Source organism: Cotesia glomerata, linkage group LG10, assembly GCF_020080835.1.
Source record: "Cotesia glomerata isolate CgM1 linkage group LG10, MPM_Cglom_v2.3, whole genome shotgun sequence".
Lineage (NCBI taxonomy): Eukaryota > Metazoa > Arthropoda > Insecta > Hymenoptera > Braconidae > Cotesia > Cotesia glomerata.
The window spans coordinates 2,128,604-2,145,032 of NC_058167.1; the positions used below are offsets into that span (position 1 = coordinate 2,128,604).

Genomic DNA, 16,429 nt, shown 5'->3' on the forward strand with positions numbered 1-16,429 from the left:
AAATGATGTCAGAAGAGCTGGGAACTTGGCTACCAAGATATCTTCTTCGTAGGTTTTAGCGGAAAATGCTAAAATATCAATTAGTTCATCAAATAATAGTGACTGTTCCATTTATTCAATTGTACGTTTGTATTTTTAACCATTTTTATTGATGTCTTTTTATATTATTATTGACTTTCATAAATGTCCATTGAAGAAAATGTCCATTAATCCATTTGTTTATTTGAACTCTTTACCAAATACTTGTATTTCCAATCGGAGATATTTTCAAAAATAGGGATTTCATTTTTTTCAGTTGGCCATAAGTGCAGTTGCACATTTATAATTATTTCCTTTTTTATCAATGTCCATTTATATTAATTTCTAATTTTACTTAAGGTAGTACGGTTATGAATGCAATTTTTCAAAAATTTCTTGAAACTCAGAATATAAGCAATTAAATGTATAATACATATGCTGTTAAAATTTGAAGATGATTTACCACACCAAACCTGAGATATTTGCAATTAAAAATGACATAATTTGTACACGTAGCATGGGGAAAGCGTGGGAAAATGACCAATTTAATTTAATTTATCAATGATTACTTTCACCATCACTATGAAAAACTAATATTACTTGGAATACTGTATTTTGATAATATAAAAAAAAAAATAGGAATTATTTACCACGTAGTTTCAATAAAAAATTAAAATAAATAACTCGATTTAGCGATTATTGTCTGTAGAGGGGATACGGTGACTAGTGGCATGGAAACTATGTGGCAACGTTGTTACAAGTAAAATGTCGGAGCAAAGAGAAAGGGCGCGAATTTTCAAATCAATAAAATATATTTTAAAGGAGATCCATTTTCAACTTTTGTTTAATAACAATAATTGATGAATATTTACATGAAAAAATAAATTTTATAGCGTTATTCTTTTATTTAATATTAATTATAAAATTTAATACATAAAATATATCAATTCAATTCAATTCAATTTAGTTTATTGCACCAAAAGGAAATAATCCTATGTACATAAAATTCGAGTTGATTGGATATAATGCATATTATTATTGTTTACAGAGTATTTATTAGACTTAGCAGTGTTTGGAGTAATGTTTAAAATAATTTATCATAAATGAGCTAGTAAATCGACTAGAATAAATTTCGTTATTTCAATGCTTTAGCTATAGACTCTAATTAAAAAAAAAGAAAAGGAAACCAAAACAATAAAAAAGCAAAAAAAGAAAAAACAAATTAAAAATTTAAAAAAAAAAAAAAAAAAAAAAATTTTAAAAAGCAAAGTTCAGTTGACAATCTCAAAGTATGGATAAGTAGATGTAGAGTTGTATTTTCCGGCCTCGTCCAGGTAGCATCACGGTGATCACTAGGCAGACTAACATGGATCAGAAGAAAGATTTCCTGAGGGCGAGACAGTTTTTTAGGTAATCGTGAAGTGTTCTGAGATTAGGTTTCTCTGTGACCCCTATCATTTTTCCCAGAATCTCGTAGTTCGAGCCACTAGCGATTTCATTTTTCCAGAATAAGTTTCTTAGGTTCGAATAGGCTGCACATTGGACCAGAAAATGTAGAATAGATTCTTTATCCCCAGAGCAGCAGAATACGCAGGCTTTGAGCGGTGATAGGAGTATTGTTTCGCTACCAACGGAGATGATACATGAATAGTTGGAGGCTAATCTTATTTGTACAATTGGCTTAATTAAATGCTGGGGTATTCTGTTGGCTATCTCAGGCATGATTTCGAATAACGGCGAGGGCAAAATTACCTGGCAGGCTTTAGAACGGTAATAGCGTTCTCGATCAACGAGAGCTAGATGGCGTCGATATTTACTTAGAATTGTTTCTTTTCGCCTGGTCCAGAGGACAGGATCTAGGTTGTCCATCATTTGTTCCTCGCCAACAATTGTGAGTGTGTCGGTCAACTGCCGAGTCCAGCTAAACATCCTGGATATGGTCTCTGTTTTTTGCCTTTTGAGTAACTGATACAAACAGATTTTTGGGAGCCGGTGATCTTCAAGTTTAAAAATTTTTATGATCCAGTTGATGGAGGCTTGCATCAAAGTAACCGCTGAGTGTTCAATATTCAGCTCAAGCCTGATGACGTATCCTGGAGTGCATTTGGGGAGTGAGAGTAATTTTTTAAAGAAGTCAAGATGAGCGGCCTCCAGCATCTCAGTATAATCAGGCCTGACGCACCACAGATGCGCTTGATATAGTAGCGTGCTGCGGATCAGACTATTATAAAGCTTGAGTTTTCCACTCCAGGAGTCAGCTTTTAGTTTGGCTAGTGTGGAAAGAGCAGTACCTGAGGCAACTTTGCTGCGGTTGATTGCTTGACATGCGGTATCACGGCCCACGGTACTTGAAGTGAATAACACTCCTAGATATGTGTAAGTTTTAACCATCTCAATGGTCTCACCATTGAATTTGAATGTAGGACATTTTTTCCGGCATTTCCCACTTGCACTGACTCTCAGAATCTTGGTCTTGGAGGTGATGACTAACAGATCATTTGAGTTACAGTATTCTTCCAGTAGTATTAGACTTCTTTGCATGTGCCCAGCAGTACATAAAAGCATCGCGATATCATCAGCATACATTAGAAAAAGCACAGATTTTCCATTACATAGGCTGATACCTTCTAGGCCATGCTCTTCGAAGAAGGAGACCAGATCTGCTAGATATAGTATGAATAGTAATGGACTCAGTACTTCACCTTGCAGTACACCTCGTGTAACTTCAATTTCACCAGAAAGTTGCCCACCAACTCTGACTCTCATTTGTGCATTTTCATATAAGGACCTCAGTATACTGATGATCCTCGAGCTGAGTCCCAGTTTGGCCAGCTTGCTCCAAAGCTTATGGTGAGGTACAGAGTCAAATGCTCTCTTAAAGTCGATGAAAAGAATGTACACTGATGCGTTATCAAAGCGAAGTTGTAATTGAAGGAGAGAGAGTATGGTGAAGATGTTATCAGCACAACTCTTCCCTGGTTGAAAGCCCGCTTGTTCCTCAGGGATGAGTCTGGAGTCTTCTGCCCATCTAAGAACTCTGCTACAAATTATTTGAGTGAAGATCTTGGTGATACTGTTGACGAGAGCAATGCTGCGGTAGTTTTCGGGTAAGCCAGGATCACCCTTCTTATATAGCATAGTAGTAATAATACAAGTCCAGTCAAGTGGAATGCTTTCCGTGTACATAATTTTGTTGAAGAGGGCAAGAGAAAAAAGAAGCCAGTTGTCAGGCAGATTTTTCAGAAATTCGTTGCTTATGCCGTCGACACCAGGTGTTTTGTTGCACTTGCATTTTTTCAGACTATCCTGAAGCTCCTCCAACGTGATCTCAGAGTCCAGAGTTGGGTGACGATGGGTAGAAAAGTCAGTGCTTGATTGGCGGCGTATCGGATAGACCTTCTGAAAAAAGTCTTCCCAGTCTTTTAAGGAGATTTTTGACGGAGTGTATGTACGCCTGCGGGTGATTCTTACTACTTCCCAAAACTCTTTGGAGTCACGAGCATTGGCAAATTTAGATTGAATAGACTTGCCGTATTCCACTTTCCTCTCTTTTAATAGCTTGTGGTACACCTTCTTTTGATCACAGTAAAGAGTCCATAACTTGCTATTGTTCCCAGCAATCTTGCATTGAGCCAGAAGTAACTTCATTGCCATTTTACGATTTTTACAGTCTCTGTCAAACCATGGCTTGTTATCCTTTGAGCGTGACTCGTTTTTCTTAGTGTACAGCATGTTTGCCGCCCTAGCTGATTCCAGGATAGCGTCTGATAGACGAGCATTGAGGTCGTTGACTGAGGTATTTTCAACATCAATTTCGATTAGCGGAGACCAGGCCATAGACGATGTATAGAAGTCAGTATGGTCTTTTTTCCATCTTAAGCGTAAGAATTGTATTGATTCATTCAATTCAACTATTTTTTTCTCGGCGAGATAAGATAGAAGTGTAACAGTGACTGGGAAGTGGTCAGAGTTGGTGACTGTGCTGTCCACGCGCAGGTCAGCAACATGCTGCAAGCCTGTGAGATCTGACCATATCAGATCAATGGTGCTGTGCCCAACGTGACTGCAGAAGGTAAAGTCTCCACGCATATCACTTGGAGATCTGCCATTCAGTAAAATGAAGCCAAGGTCCGTCATGAAATCCATGATCTTGTTACCCTGAGCGTTGCAAATGAGGTCCATGGAGGACCTAATACTTGAAAAGAGTGTGTGCTCTACAGACTCTTCGGGAACCTGGCCAGTAGTGCCCACCCGGGCATTGAAGTCACCTCCTATCAGGAAGAGATCATAAGAGTGTTCATGCTGAGTGCGAAATACTGTCTGTTGGAAATCTAGCAGGATGTCGTCTAGAGTGAGATTGGGTTTGAAATAAATTAAGGCAATAATTAGCGTAATACTGTGAAGATTTACCTTGGATATAATCCAGTGCTCAGTTTTGGCTATTAGTAGTGGAGCAGAGCAGGTGGACACCAATAGTCCTCCGCTAGGTCTTCCTTGCTTCAGTGGCTTGGTGGCAGGGACTGTGAAACAGGTATTGCTAGCATGGGTGCCTGGTAGGCAGATGTCGATCACCGACCAGGTTTCAGAGATAGCGATGAAGTGCGAATCATTGTTGACAAGGAATTCGGGGATATTTTGGTGTCCGTGGGCATTCCAGAATGTGATTTTGGCTGTACAGTTGGTACACATACTTTGAGAATGTCTGATTCTTTGCTATATGGTTGATGACTGGGAGAGAGTGTTGACTTGACTGGTGCTAGTATACGGTTGTGCAGAGTTTAGATTTGACGAGAGTTCAGTCATGATAGATGATGCAGTTGGCTTATTGCGACTGAGACAGGGTACAAGAGAGTTTGAGTCGGAGCTCCAGGTCATGGGAGATCCATTGACAAATATTTTTTGAAAGCCTTGTCTTACTTTGGCTCCTTCAGTTTTGAGCCTTTTCCCCTCATCTCTTAATTTTTTAGCGATAAAGCTCTCTTCAGGAGTTAAATCCTGATTAATATATACAGGGATTTTTAAGTCCTTCTTATTCTTTAGTATCTTGAGTTTGGTGTCTAGATCTTTTATGACCACTTTGATTGCGTCTTTAGTAGGGCCGAGAATTTAGTTTTTTTAAAAGAGAGAGACAGAAGATAGGCGTAGCCAAGCGTTCTGATTGGTCGTAATAAATAAATTGTTTTTTGTTTATCGCTATTAAGTGAAGACAGCAGCTTGAATAAAAAATAAAATTTAGATTGCTAATCCAAAATGAAAATATAAAAATATGTCAAAAAAAAAAACAGGTTAGTTTGCAGATCTGAAGGTGCTTGTAAACAAATACAAGTCTGTGCTGCTCAGATAAATAAAGAAGAGAATTTGAAACACCGTGTTGTAACTAAAATGTTTAATGAAATGAATTAAAAGTGAACAGTGACAAGCTGGCGATTTCGCTGGAGATCGCGTAAAGGAATTGCTCCCGGTCTCACTGGTAATTTTGCTGGAGATCGCACTGACGGTCTTTTTAAAGGTCTCGCTGGAGGTCACGCTAGAAATCTTGCTGACGGTCTCGCTGGAGATCACGCTGATAGTTTTCTAGAGGTCTCGCTGTCGGTATCACTGGAGGTCGTTTTGCTGGGAGTTGTGCTAATGGTATGGCTGCCGGTCTCGCTGGTAATTTTGCTAGCGATCACAGTGACGGTTTCGCTCGAGATCACGCTGACGGTCTCTCTAGAGGTTTCATAGGAGATCGTCAGCGTGATCTCCAGCAAGACTCCCAGAAAAACCGTCAGCGTAATCACCAGCGAGACCTCCAGAAAGATCGTCAGCGTGATCTCCAGCGAGATCGTCAGCGTGATCTCTTGTGAAACCTCTAGAGAGACCGTCAGCGTGATCACCAGCGAGACCTCCAGAAAGTTCGTCAGCATGATCTCCAGCGAGATCGTCAGCGTGATCTCCAGCAAGACTCCCAGAAAAACCGTCAGCGTAATCACCAGCGAGATCTCCAAAAAGATCGTCAGCTTGATTTCCAGCGAGACTTCCAAAAAGATCGTCAGCGTGATGGCCAGCGAGTCTTCCAGAAATACCATCAGCGTGATTACCAGCGAGACCTACAGAAAGATCGTCAGTGTGATCACCAGCGAGATCGTCAGCGTGATCTCCAGCGAGACCTCCAGAATGATCGTCAGCATGATCTCCAGCGAAATCATCAGCGAGATCTCCAGCGAGACTCCCAGAAAAACCGTCAGCGTAATCACCAGCGAGACCTCCAGAAAGATCGTCAGCGTGATCTCCAGCGAGACCTCCAGAAAGACCGTCAGCGTGATCTCGAGCGAAACCGTCACTGTGATCGCTAGCAAAATTACCAGCGAGACCGGTAGCCATACCATTAGCACAACTCCCAGCCAAACGACCTCCAGTGATACCGACAGCGAGACCTCGAGAAAAACTATCAGCGTGATCTCCAGCGAGACCGTCAGCAAGATTTCTAGCGTGACCTCCAGCGAGACCTTTAAAAAGACCGTCAGTGCGATCTCCAGCAAAATTACCAGTGAGACCGGGAGCAATTCCTTTACGCGATCTCCAGCGAAATCGCCAGCTTGTCACTGTTCACTTTTAATTCATTTCATTAAACATTTTAGTTACAACACGGTGTTTCAAATTCTCTTCTTTATTTATCTGAGCAGCACAGACTTGTATTTGTTTACAAGCACCTTCAGATCTGCAAACTAACCTGTTTTTTTTTTGACATATTTTTTATATTTTCATGTTGGATTAGCAATCTAAATTTTATTTTTTATTCAAGCTGCTGTCTTCACTTAATAGCGATAAACAAAAACAATTTATTTATTACGACCAATCAGGAACGCTTGGCTACGCCTATCTTCTGTCTCTCTCTTTTAAAAAACTAAATTCTCGGCCCTAGTCTTTAGTTTTGTTGGGAAAGGTGGCCTCCACAATACCATTAGAGATTTTGAAGTGTTTGTCCAGAAATTCCGAGACAGCCTCCTTTATGTTAGATTCCGTACACGAGAGACCGCGAATGATAATATTATTCCTGCGTATGTGTTTTTCTACAGCATTTATGCTTGCAGCCACCATGTGTTTCTCCAGTTCGCGAGCAGTTGTCTTGCTTCCGTCGGCTGGCAGTGTATTAGACTCTAGATCAGCAACTCTCAGTTTAATCGTCTCTAATTCCTTTCTGATGGCGGCGTTATCTGCGTTAAGCTCACCTCTAAGCTTGGCAATGTCCTCACTACAGGCTTTACTAGACGCCGCTATTTTTCCTGCAAGTTCATCCTTCATGGTGGAGAAGTAGGTGGAATTGTCTGTAGAGGGGATACGGTGACTAGTGGCATGGAAACTATGTGGCAACGTTGTTACAAGTAAAATGTCGGAGCAAAGAGAAAGGGCGCGAATTTTCAAATCAATAAAATATATTTTAAAGGAGATCCATTTTCAACTTTTGTTTAATAACAATAATTGATGAATATTTACATGAAAAAATAAATTTTATAGCGTTATTCTTTTATTTAATATTAATTATAAAATTTAATACATAAAATATATCTAGCGATACAACATGACAAAGTATTTTAAAACCAAATTCTTATGACAATAAATTTTTAATCATTGCAATATTTTATAATCACAAACTTTTTCTTAATTTCATAAAAATACATATATTTATCATAGTATATATCACATTTTTTTGTAAAAAATGAACACAGCTTATCTAAAACCCGTTTATCTTTGGTAATATTCGGTTTATTATCACTTCCTGGTTCTTTACAAAATTTTATTAATTCGTTTATTCCACCATTCTCATATTTATTTATTAAATCTTGGTATTTTATGGCTTAAGACGCCATTTTTCTTAATATATGACCAGATAGAACTCCTTTTAGTGGAGATAAACAGTCCATGCCAGAAGCAGTTTTCTTTAATTTTTTAAGATGAATCAAACACTCTCTGTAAGATTTAGAGCTTTCGAATAAATATTTGTTGTCCGTCAACGAAACTAGTTTCTCTAAAATCTCAACATCGTATAAAGCTTCATAAAATTTATCGTCAGAGTTAATATTTAAATGATTTTTAGCTAATTCTGACAGTTTATATTCACCCAAAATCTTTTTAGAAGTAAAATTTTTCTTGAATAAAGGCAAACTATCAGAAAATCCTGCGATTTTACTGAAGGCAGGTACCATCGAACATTTCAAAATAGAACGCAGTAAATGCGATTTGTCAAACGTAGCATTATGTGCAACAAGTAAACATGGCTTGGGTGACATTTTTAAAAACATTAAAAAACTCTGGAGAGCTTTTTTTAGCGGCAACGATTCTACTTTTTTAGCGTGAAAATATAAATCGCCGTTAATATTTTTTAATCCAGTATGCGCGGAAGCTTTATCATCAATGATTTTTGTAGGATTAATATAGACACTAAATTTTCGCCCTTTACAAGATTTTTATTTATTTCTATTTATTTATTGTTATTTGGCCATGGAGTCTAGGCTCCTTGCGGCCATCACAGATACAATTATTTAATACAAAAAGTATATGATATAAATTTATAATCATATATAAAATATAAAAAGTAAAAAGTAAATAATAATGCACTATCATTATCACATCATTACACATTTATCAATCATTTATCAATCAATCAGTTATTCTTTTAAATTCGACAGATAGAAATTAAAGCATGAACTCCGAAATTCCTTAAAAATACATTCATTTGTACAGTCTATTGGTAGTTTATTCCACGCCCTTATTGCGCTAACAATGAACGACTTATCATATTTAACACTATTACAGTTAGGAAGTACTAATAAGTCTTGTCTATCATCGCCTCTCCGGAATCTAGGTTCAATTGTAAGTAATTCCCTATGAAATAGAGGCATCTGACGCATTTTAATTGCCTTGTAAATCAAGCAGCAATAAAAAGAATTCACGTCTAGTTTTAAGTGTAAGCCAGCCTAAATCACGGTAATACGGAGTAACATGTTCGTATCTGTTTATTTTAAAAATATAGCGCACACAGGAATTTAACTTTCTTTGCATTTTAAGCTGTTGTTGTGCAGTTATATCACTATAAACTGCAGCACAGTAATCAAAGATAGGCCGTATTAAAGTGATAACAAGTTTTTTCCTTGCGCGTAAATTAAAAATGTTACCATACATTTTTAATTGTGCAAGAGTTCTCATACATCTATAACATACATCATTTACTTGTTCGGACCATGATAATCTATCATCTAAGATTACTCCTAGGTATTTTACTGATTTAGAGAAGTTAATTTCTATGGAATTTATCTTAATTTTAGGCGCTAAATTACGTAATTCATCGTCAACTTTAAATACACTTCCAAAAATTGCTGCTTTTGTTTTACAGGCATTTAATTTTAGACCATTTTTGTCACACCAATTATTAATTAATTTAATTTCATCATTGAGAGTAATAACAGAGTATGGAATTTCGTTAAGTTTACATTTCAAATATATTACTAGATCGTCCGCATAAAATAAATGATTGCATTATTTAAGAAGTGAACCTAAATCCGATACATATAAAGAATATAATAATGGGCCAAGTACACTGCCTTGAGGTACGCCATTTAAAATATCATTCCAGTTTGATTTATCATTAGTATTTGTAAAATAACTTAACATTAAATATTTATTTATACCGGATCTGGGTGTTGAAAAGAAATTATAAACACTTATTCGTGGTTTTCTCGTTTATTATATAAAATATCACAGTTTAAAATTAGTGAACACTTGACTCTTAATAACTATCATAAATTTAACTTCTTAATTTATTTGAACTATTTAATTAAGTAATACGAGAATTATTATTAAATTAAGTATTTGAAATTACTGTAATTATAATCATAAAGACGAGTTATCAATATGTTGGCACCATACACAAATATCAATTTAAGGTTTTAATAAGAGCGTTGAGTTAATCAATTTTACCAAGATTTGAATACGAGCTCAGATTTAATTAATTGCATGAGTTTGTTGATCTATTATTTTATCACAATAAAAATTATTAATGACGCGACAATAGTTAGTACGAGCGATGATGCGAGTGAAGAGCACGGAGGAGAGTCAGAACGCGAACTGAAATCAGCAGTCACAAGAGAGGCTTGAATAAAAGCAAGAGATTATAAGATTATTTGCATACCTGGTGATCAGTGACGTCACCTCATCCAGGTATGACAACGACTTGAACTGAAGACAATTTTAATTAATGAGTCATGCAGGTATTATATTATTAAGACTGAATATTATTTAATCTCTTGTGAATGCTGATTCAAAATGTAAAATAATTTATATAGTATGTAAAGCATGATCCCGAGATACCGGCATAACAACAATCGAGAGGTTACGTTTTTAATTATTATTATTAACCAATTCATTATTATTAAATTATTATGAAGGACACGAAATTGGTACCTGAATTTCCGATGATGGAGAATTGTCCTGGATGAGTCGTTGAGTAGATTTGTACAAGATGCACTGGATAATTGGAATTACGTTATGAACACTTTATAAATACTGAGCACGTGTAGTTAGCCACCGCGTGTAGATTAATTGTGCCGGTTGGCGCGTAATCGTCTATCTGCCTCGGGGAGTTGACTATCAGGGTGCGCGTCAGTCGCAGCACCACTGATGCAGTAGAGTGCGAATTTACCAAGTGTTCTGGCGCGAACATTTGGTATTTACGCAACAGTATTATTATTAATAACAGCCTGAAGCCTGCCTTTTAAATATGACACAATCCAATTTAAAACTACATCGCTGAAGCCCATAGCTTTTAATTTATAAACCAAAATGTCGTAAACAACAGAGTCGAATGCTTTACTGCAATCGAAAAATACTGCAATCGTAACCATGGATTGGTCGATCCCTAGTCTAATGTCGTCACAAAATCTCAGTAAAGCATCCTGTGTGTTCATGCCGATCTTAAATGCAGTTTGGTACTTATCAATAATGTCATTATCTGTTACGAATGTCAAAATTTGATCGTACACACATCTTTCAAGCGCTTTCGATAATGTACATAGCAGCGATATCGGTCTAAAATCAGAATTATTAGATGCATCGCGAGTTTTAGGTAGTGGTATAATATATGACTGCTTCCAAGCAGACGGAAAGCGACCAGAACTTAATGAGTAATTAAATAAATCAGTAATGGAATTCAAAAAATATGGAAGTAAGACTTTATATGTTTTTATTGTGAAACCATCTGGACCAATAGCACCTGAACTTAATCTCATAATTGCACTCCTAACATTAAGATTGTCCAATTCTTTAAAGTTAAATGATCTGTCACATTTGATTGTACAGCTATCTAGATAATCATAATCAATGTCATCACTAATAAATGTTGCACAGTTTACAAAATAGTCATTCAGTTCACACAGATCCAAATCAGAAGGTATTACGGAATCAAAACGTCTTATTAAACCGAGATTTCTGAAGTCGTTCCAAAGCGATTTAGAGTTCTTACAGGTATTGATACGCATATCAAAATAGTTTTTCTTTGCTGTAATTATTCTCGATTTTATTAACTTACGTAGATTAGCGTACTCTTTATAGGCGAAGCCAGTTCTAGTGAAAATTCTGTATAATTTTGAACGACGACGTTGTAGGTTTTTAATTTCTGAAGTGATCCACGGAGCCGGAGCTTCACGAACAAGATGCTGCAATTTGAAGAATTTCGTCACTTTTACGGAAGCCCGAGGTTTCTAAATAAAAAAAAACTAAATTGCATGTCTCTGGTGACATTTGAATATCTGGACCTTTAATTTGTGATTCGTCAAAGGCTTCAAAATCTTCACCGTCTTGCGACAGACCGCAGTTAGATTTATATTGAACGCCTTCGGAATTTTCATTCTTCTTTCTTAATTTCTCACGTTCTTGAGTTACAAGTACACGACGTTTCTTGGCAACCGGCAGCTTTGCATCTATTGCACGTTTCTTTCGCTTATTATCTGATAGCTCTGCATAAAGCGAAGTGTGTAACCCTGGTGACAACTTTAGTTTTTTTCTAATTCCAACGATACAGGAATCGCCATCATTTTTGGTACACACAGAACTAGCGAGACGATAACTTGATGATTCGCTTTTGCTATAGCAAATGTTTTTTGGCGATTTATGAGCCATTATATTATTGAATGATTCATTAGCTTGGCTCGAAGCAGGAATTGAAAATTTATTTGCACTAGCAGCGTACTTGTCACATACAGCTGATAGTTGATCAAATAAAGTTAGGTTTGTAAGCAGAATTTTTTGTTCCCCAGAGCCACTTCTGCGACAACACCAAGATCCACAATTCTCGTGGTTATCGTACAAATGATCAGGTATATTACGTATAGCTTTTGCTAAATTTTTGCTATCACCTACATTTTGAGCCAATGCATAACTAAAACATTTTTTTATATGATCAATACTATTTTTTTTTATTTCTTTAAAATTCGACAATTTCCATAAATCCTGGCTAAAATTTTTTTTCAAATGATTTTGATCAGCAAGTTTAAAAATTTTTTTAGGGTTCCCTCGACGAACGGCTGTGATAGTGCAGCTATCTTCATCGCCAATTAGTACTCGTGCTTCAAGATTAGCTTCTTTAAGAACTGTGCTATTGTTTACCAAATCTGCTCCTGCAGATGCTTCCATTGATTTGGCACTACCGACGAAGTTTTTCCGGCAATCATGATCTTCTTTTTTCCTGCCCAAGTCACACAATTTGCATTTTCTTATTCTATCAGCATAATCGAGAATTTTGCCACTCAAGAATCCTATAATAGTACCATAACCATTGAGACTATCGTAGCTCTTTCCATTTCCTCTTTTACTCCATCCCATGTAATAAGATACAATAATACTAACAACTTCTCCGACAGCTGAATCATACGTGGTATTGTTGTTTTCATCTAAATCAACTATTGACGATTTTAATTTGGCATAGTGAGGGTAAATTTCTTCGATGATCTCTTGAGGCCTAGGAAGAGGAAAGGGAGATTAAAATGGGATAATAAGAAATCAGGGATGTAAAGTTTCAATTTTAAATTTCATCAGCATTTATTGATTTAAACATTACATTAAAATAAAAATCAATAATTAATGCTGCTCTGTATTCAGCAATAAAATAAAAAATAATACAAAGTTTGACGGAGAATTTTAAATCACTGTTATTTGGAATGTATGAGAACAAAAATTATTTTATAAAATATTTACAATTTAGACAAGTAAGAATAGAAATTATTATGAAAGTTTAGACAACAATTAAGTCCAAAAATTATATACAATTCGAAAAAATTCTACATAATTCAAAATAATTATTTACAATTCAAAAAAATTATATATAATTCAAAAAAATTATATTCAATTTAAAAAAATCATCTACAACTCAAAAAAATTATAGACTTCTAAAAACTTTGTTTCGTTGATGACAATAAATCAATTCAAATCATCCTCATATGATCAATAAAAAATTATAAACAAAAAAAAAATTGTTACTCCGTAGCTCTATCAATTTCAATTAAACTTACAATAATTCACACAACTTGTCTATATTTTCATTGACAAGTTGTCGCTCTTCCTTGGCAGCTCTTTTACAACTCTCCTTAGCAGCTTCTTCGATTGCAGGACCAACTTCTCTTTCATATCTTTTAAATAATTGTGGCGATATTGTTGGAATATAGGCACATGCCAATATTTTGTTTAATCCAGTGCAGCCATAGCCAGCGTGTATAGCACCTGTAATAAATATATTTATTTTAGTATTTGAACTTTTACATAGAAATTTAACTATTATTGTTTTTAAGTAAATTTAAATTATCAATTTTTTTAAATTAATATTAATTAAATATTAATATTTATTCAGCTTACCAAGAACTACACCTGTATTAATGTCTGAGTGATTAGATTTATTATCAGCTGTACGATGAGTTTTATTCATTGGAACTATTGTTATTATACCACATTTAGTGCACTTAACTTTTAAGATTGAATTCAGCCCTAAATTTTGTTCGTGTACAATATTATCAAGACAAAGTATTTCAAAACATTTTACACATTTCAATTTTTCGGCTAACAATTTTAAATCCACCACACGAAAGCCTTCGGATAGGTTAGGTTTATTATTTGTTGACAAATCATTGCCTTTTCTTTTTTTTTTGTAAACCATTTTTTATTTTAATTTGTTTATCGAATACTTTTTTTTTTAATAAATCTTCCTTTATAACGCATTCGATCACCCATAATTATTTGTTTATTTTAATAACAATAACCGGTTGTTTACATTTACTGCGCATATGAACTGTACATAAATTGAGTGGTATTATAGGTATAGGATAAATAAGAATAATAATAACGCGACGTTGCCACAGTTCCATGCAGAATTGAATTTCATAGTATGTGTGTATACGTATAGGAGATGTAGTAGTGAAAGAAGTACAGTCACGTTAAAAATATATTGAACACAGTCATAGTACAGCTAATGTGTTTAAGTATAGTACTAATCCAAAACTTTTTGACTGTAAAGTCGCGGAGGTACTACCTTAAATACTTATATTGTTATTTCCAAAAAATCAAATGTCCATTTTTAGAAATTTCCATATCCATTTATTCAAATGTCCATAAATACACATTTCCAATAATACAAAAGCTACACAAATAGGGATAAATTAATGTCACGCATAGTACTTGAAACTATAACGATATAAATTTATCTTAAAATATTTATGATCATTCTCATTTAACCGCAGTACTATTTTTTTAGTCATTGTAACGTGGCTGGTCTCGACTGTTTGTAGAGTGAAATACATTTTTATTATAAAATAAAAATTATCTAAATTTTAATTTAATAATTAATTACGAGCTGGGCCAAAGAGACACGCTCGTTACACCCGGAGTGTAACCAACTCGAAGCCGTAGCTTATAAGAGTCGATGCTGCTCCAGATGCCTATAGCTTTAGATTTTACGGCGGACCAAGCCGATAGCTTTCAAAGCTATAAATAGCTAAATTGATTTAATTCGCGTTAGGAATATGGTCTAGGGCAATTTGTGGGTGGCGATACTCGTTGAAAGATAGATTCAGCTCCGACACAAAACCAATCTTTGCCGCGTACTGCTCCGCTGATCGCTCAGTATGGAAAAATAGAGCTAAATGGTCATCAAATACAAATATTGAAAAATACAGCTCAAAGTAAGTTCAATACCGCGTCCAATTCTTACCAATATACCACCTGACTTACAACAGGTACTACTACCACTTCGGTGTGCTTTAACGTTGTCCAGCGGTGGTAGATTCCTCGTGGCTGTAGCTGGGCTGGTTACTGCTTCAGGAACAGACGAATAATCGAGGTGACCGACAAACCAGGATCTTCCTCGAACAATGAAACGACGCTTTCCTCAACAAAATGGCTGACTACTCGAGACCTCTTGAGTACACGACATGCCAAGCGAATTTATCTTGTATATGCGTCGTATTATTTAATTAATATACGACATACTCCTTGTTAACTGATAATCAGAGTCGTATCGTACTATTGTAGATTAAAATGCCGTTATTATTTAATAAACGGTGTAAATTAATAAAATACCAAACATTGCGTTGTAACACGGTAAAAATAATTATTTATATTTTAACAAATATATCAATTACAGAAGTATACATTATGAAGGTAGAACAAAGACTGAATGCACGCGGCTTCCGCGTACATTAATTAGCATTGAGAAGTGGGGAGACGTCTAGCTCCACTCTTAAACGATTTTCGTACTTTAGCGATTATCGCCTAATTTCTAATCAGATTTTACATGTTATCTGCTGATGATATTTGCATCAGGTAGTAAATTGGTGTTTGCCTAATGTGAGCCAACTGGCCACGTTGCATCATGTGCGGAAAAAAAGACACTAACGGTTACTATTTAACACAATAGTTAATCATATGTTAAGGGGGTATTCTCGTCTAGAAGCATGAATTTCAGGTAATTTTTTGAAGTGCCGTAAAAAAAAGGCAATCAATATTTTTACTATACATTTTTTATAAGTTATTTATTAACATTACAAGAATACAGAAAAAAAGAAAATACAAAAAAAAGTTGAAAATTCAAAAAATTAGCAGCTGATGAAGTGGGGGGTCTCAAAAAATTGGCACGTGATCATGCTTACGATTCCGACCCTCCTAGCAATCTGAAATAAGAAAATAAAAGAGATTATTAATCTAGAGTAATGTCGCTATGGTATGAACTAGGGAAAAGTTGAAAAAAAATTTTTTCACAAAAATGCGACTGCTTGAAAAAAACTAATTTTTTTCTACTACTTTTTTTGACTTTTTGGAATTTTTTAAAAATAGTAAAAATTGAAATTTGGGGATAACCTTAGTTCATGCCATAGCTACATTACTTTAGATTGAT

At 35.4% G+C, this 16,429-nt stretch overlaps 1 protein-coding gene and 1 long non-coding RNA gene across 2 annotated transcripts; one reads left to right on the forward strand and one right to left on the reverse strand.

Moving 5' to 3' along the window:
- Positions 1-5,751: 5,751 nt before the first annotated feature.
- Positions 5,752-6,002, forward strand: LOC123273321. Its single transcript, XR_006511309.1, has 2 exons — positions 5,752-5,784; positions 5,934-6,002. It is a non-coding gene; the product is annotated as an uncharacterized LOC123273321 (long non-coding RNA).
- A 1,854-nt stretch (positions 6,003-7,856) lies between these two features.
- Positions 7,857-13,708, reverse strand: LOC123272895 (the record flags this gene model as incomplete). Its single annotated transcript, XM_044739914.1, has 4 exons — positions 7,857-8,463; positions 11,708-12,407; positions 12,588-13,009; positions 13,560-13,708. Coding segments are annotated over 4 exons (1,878 nt in total), but the record flags the coding sequence as incomplete, so codon positions are not given.
- Positions 13,709-16,429: the final 2,721 nt, after the last annotated feature.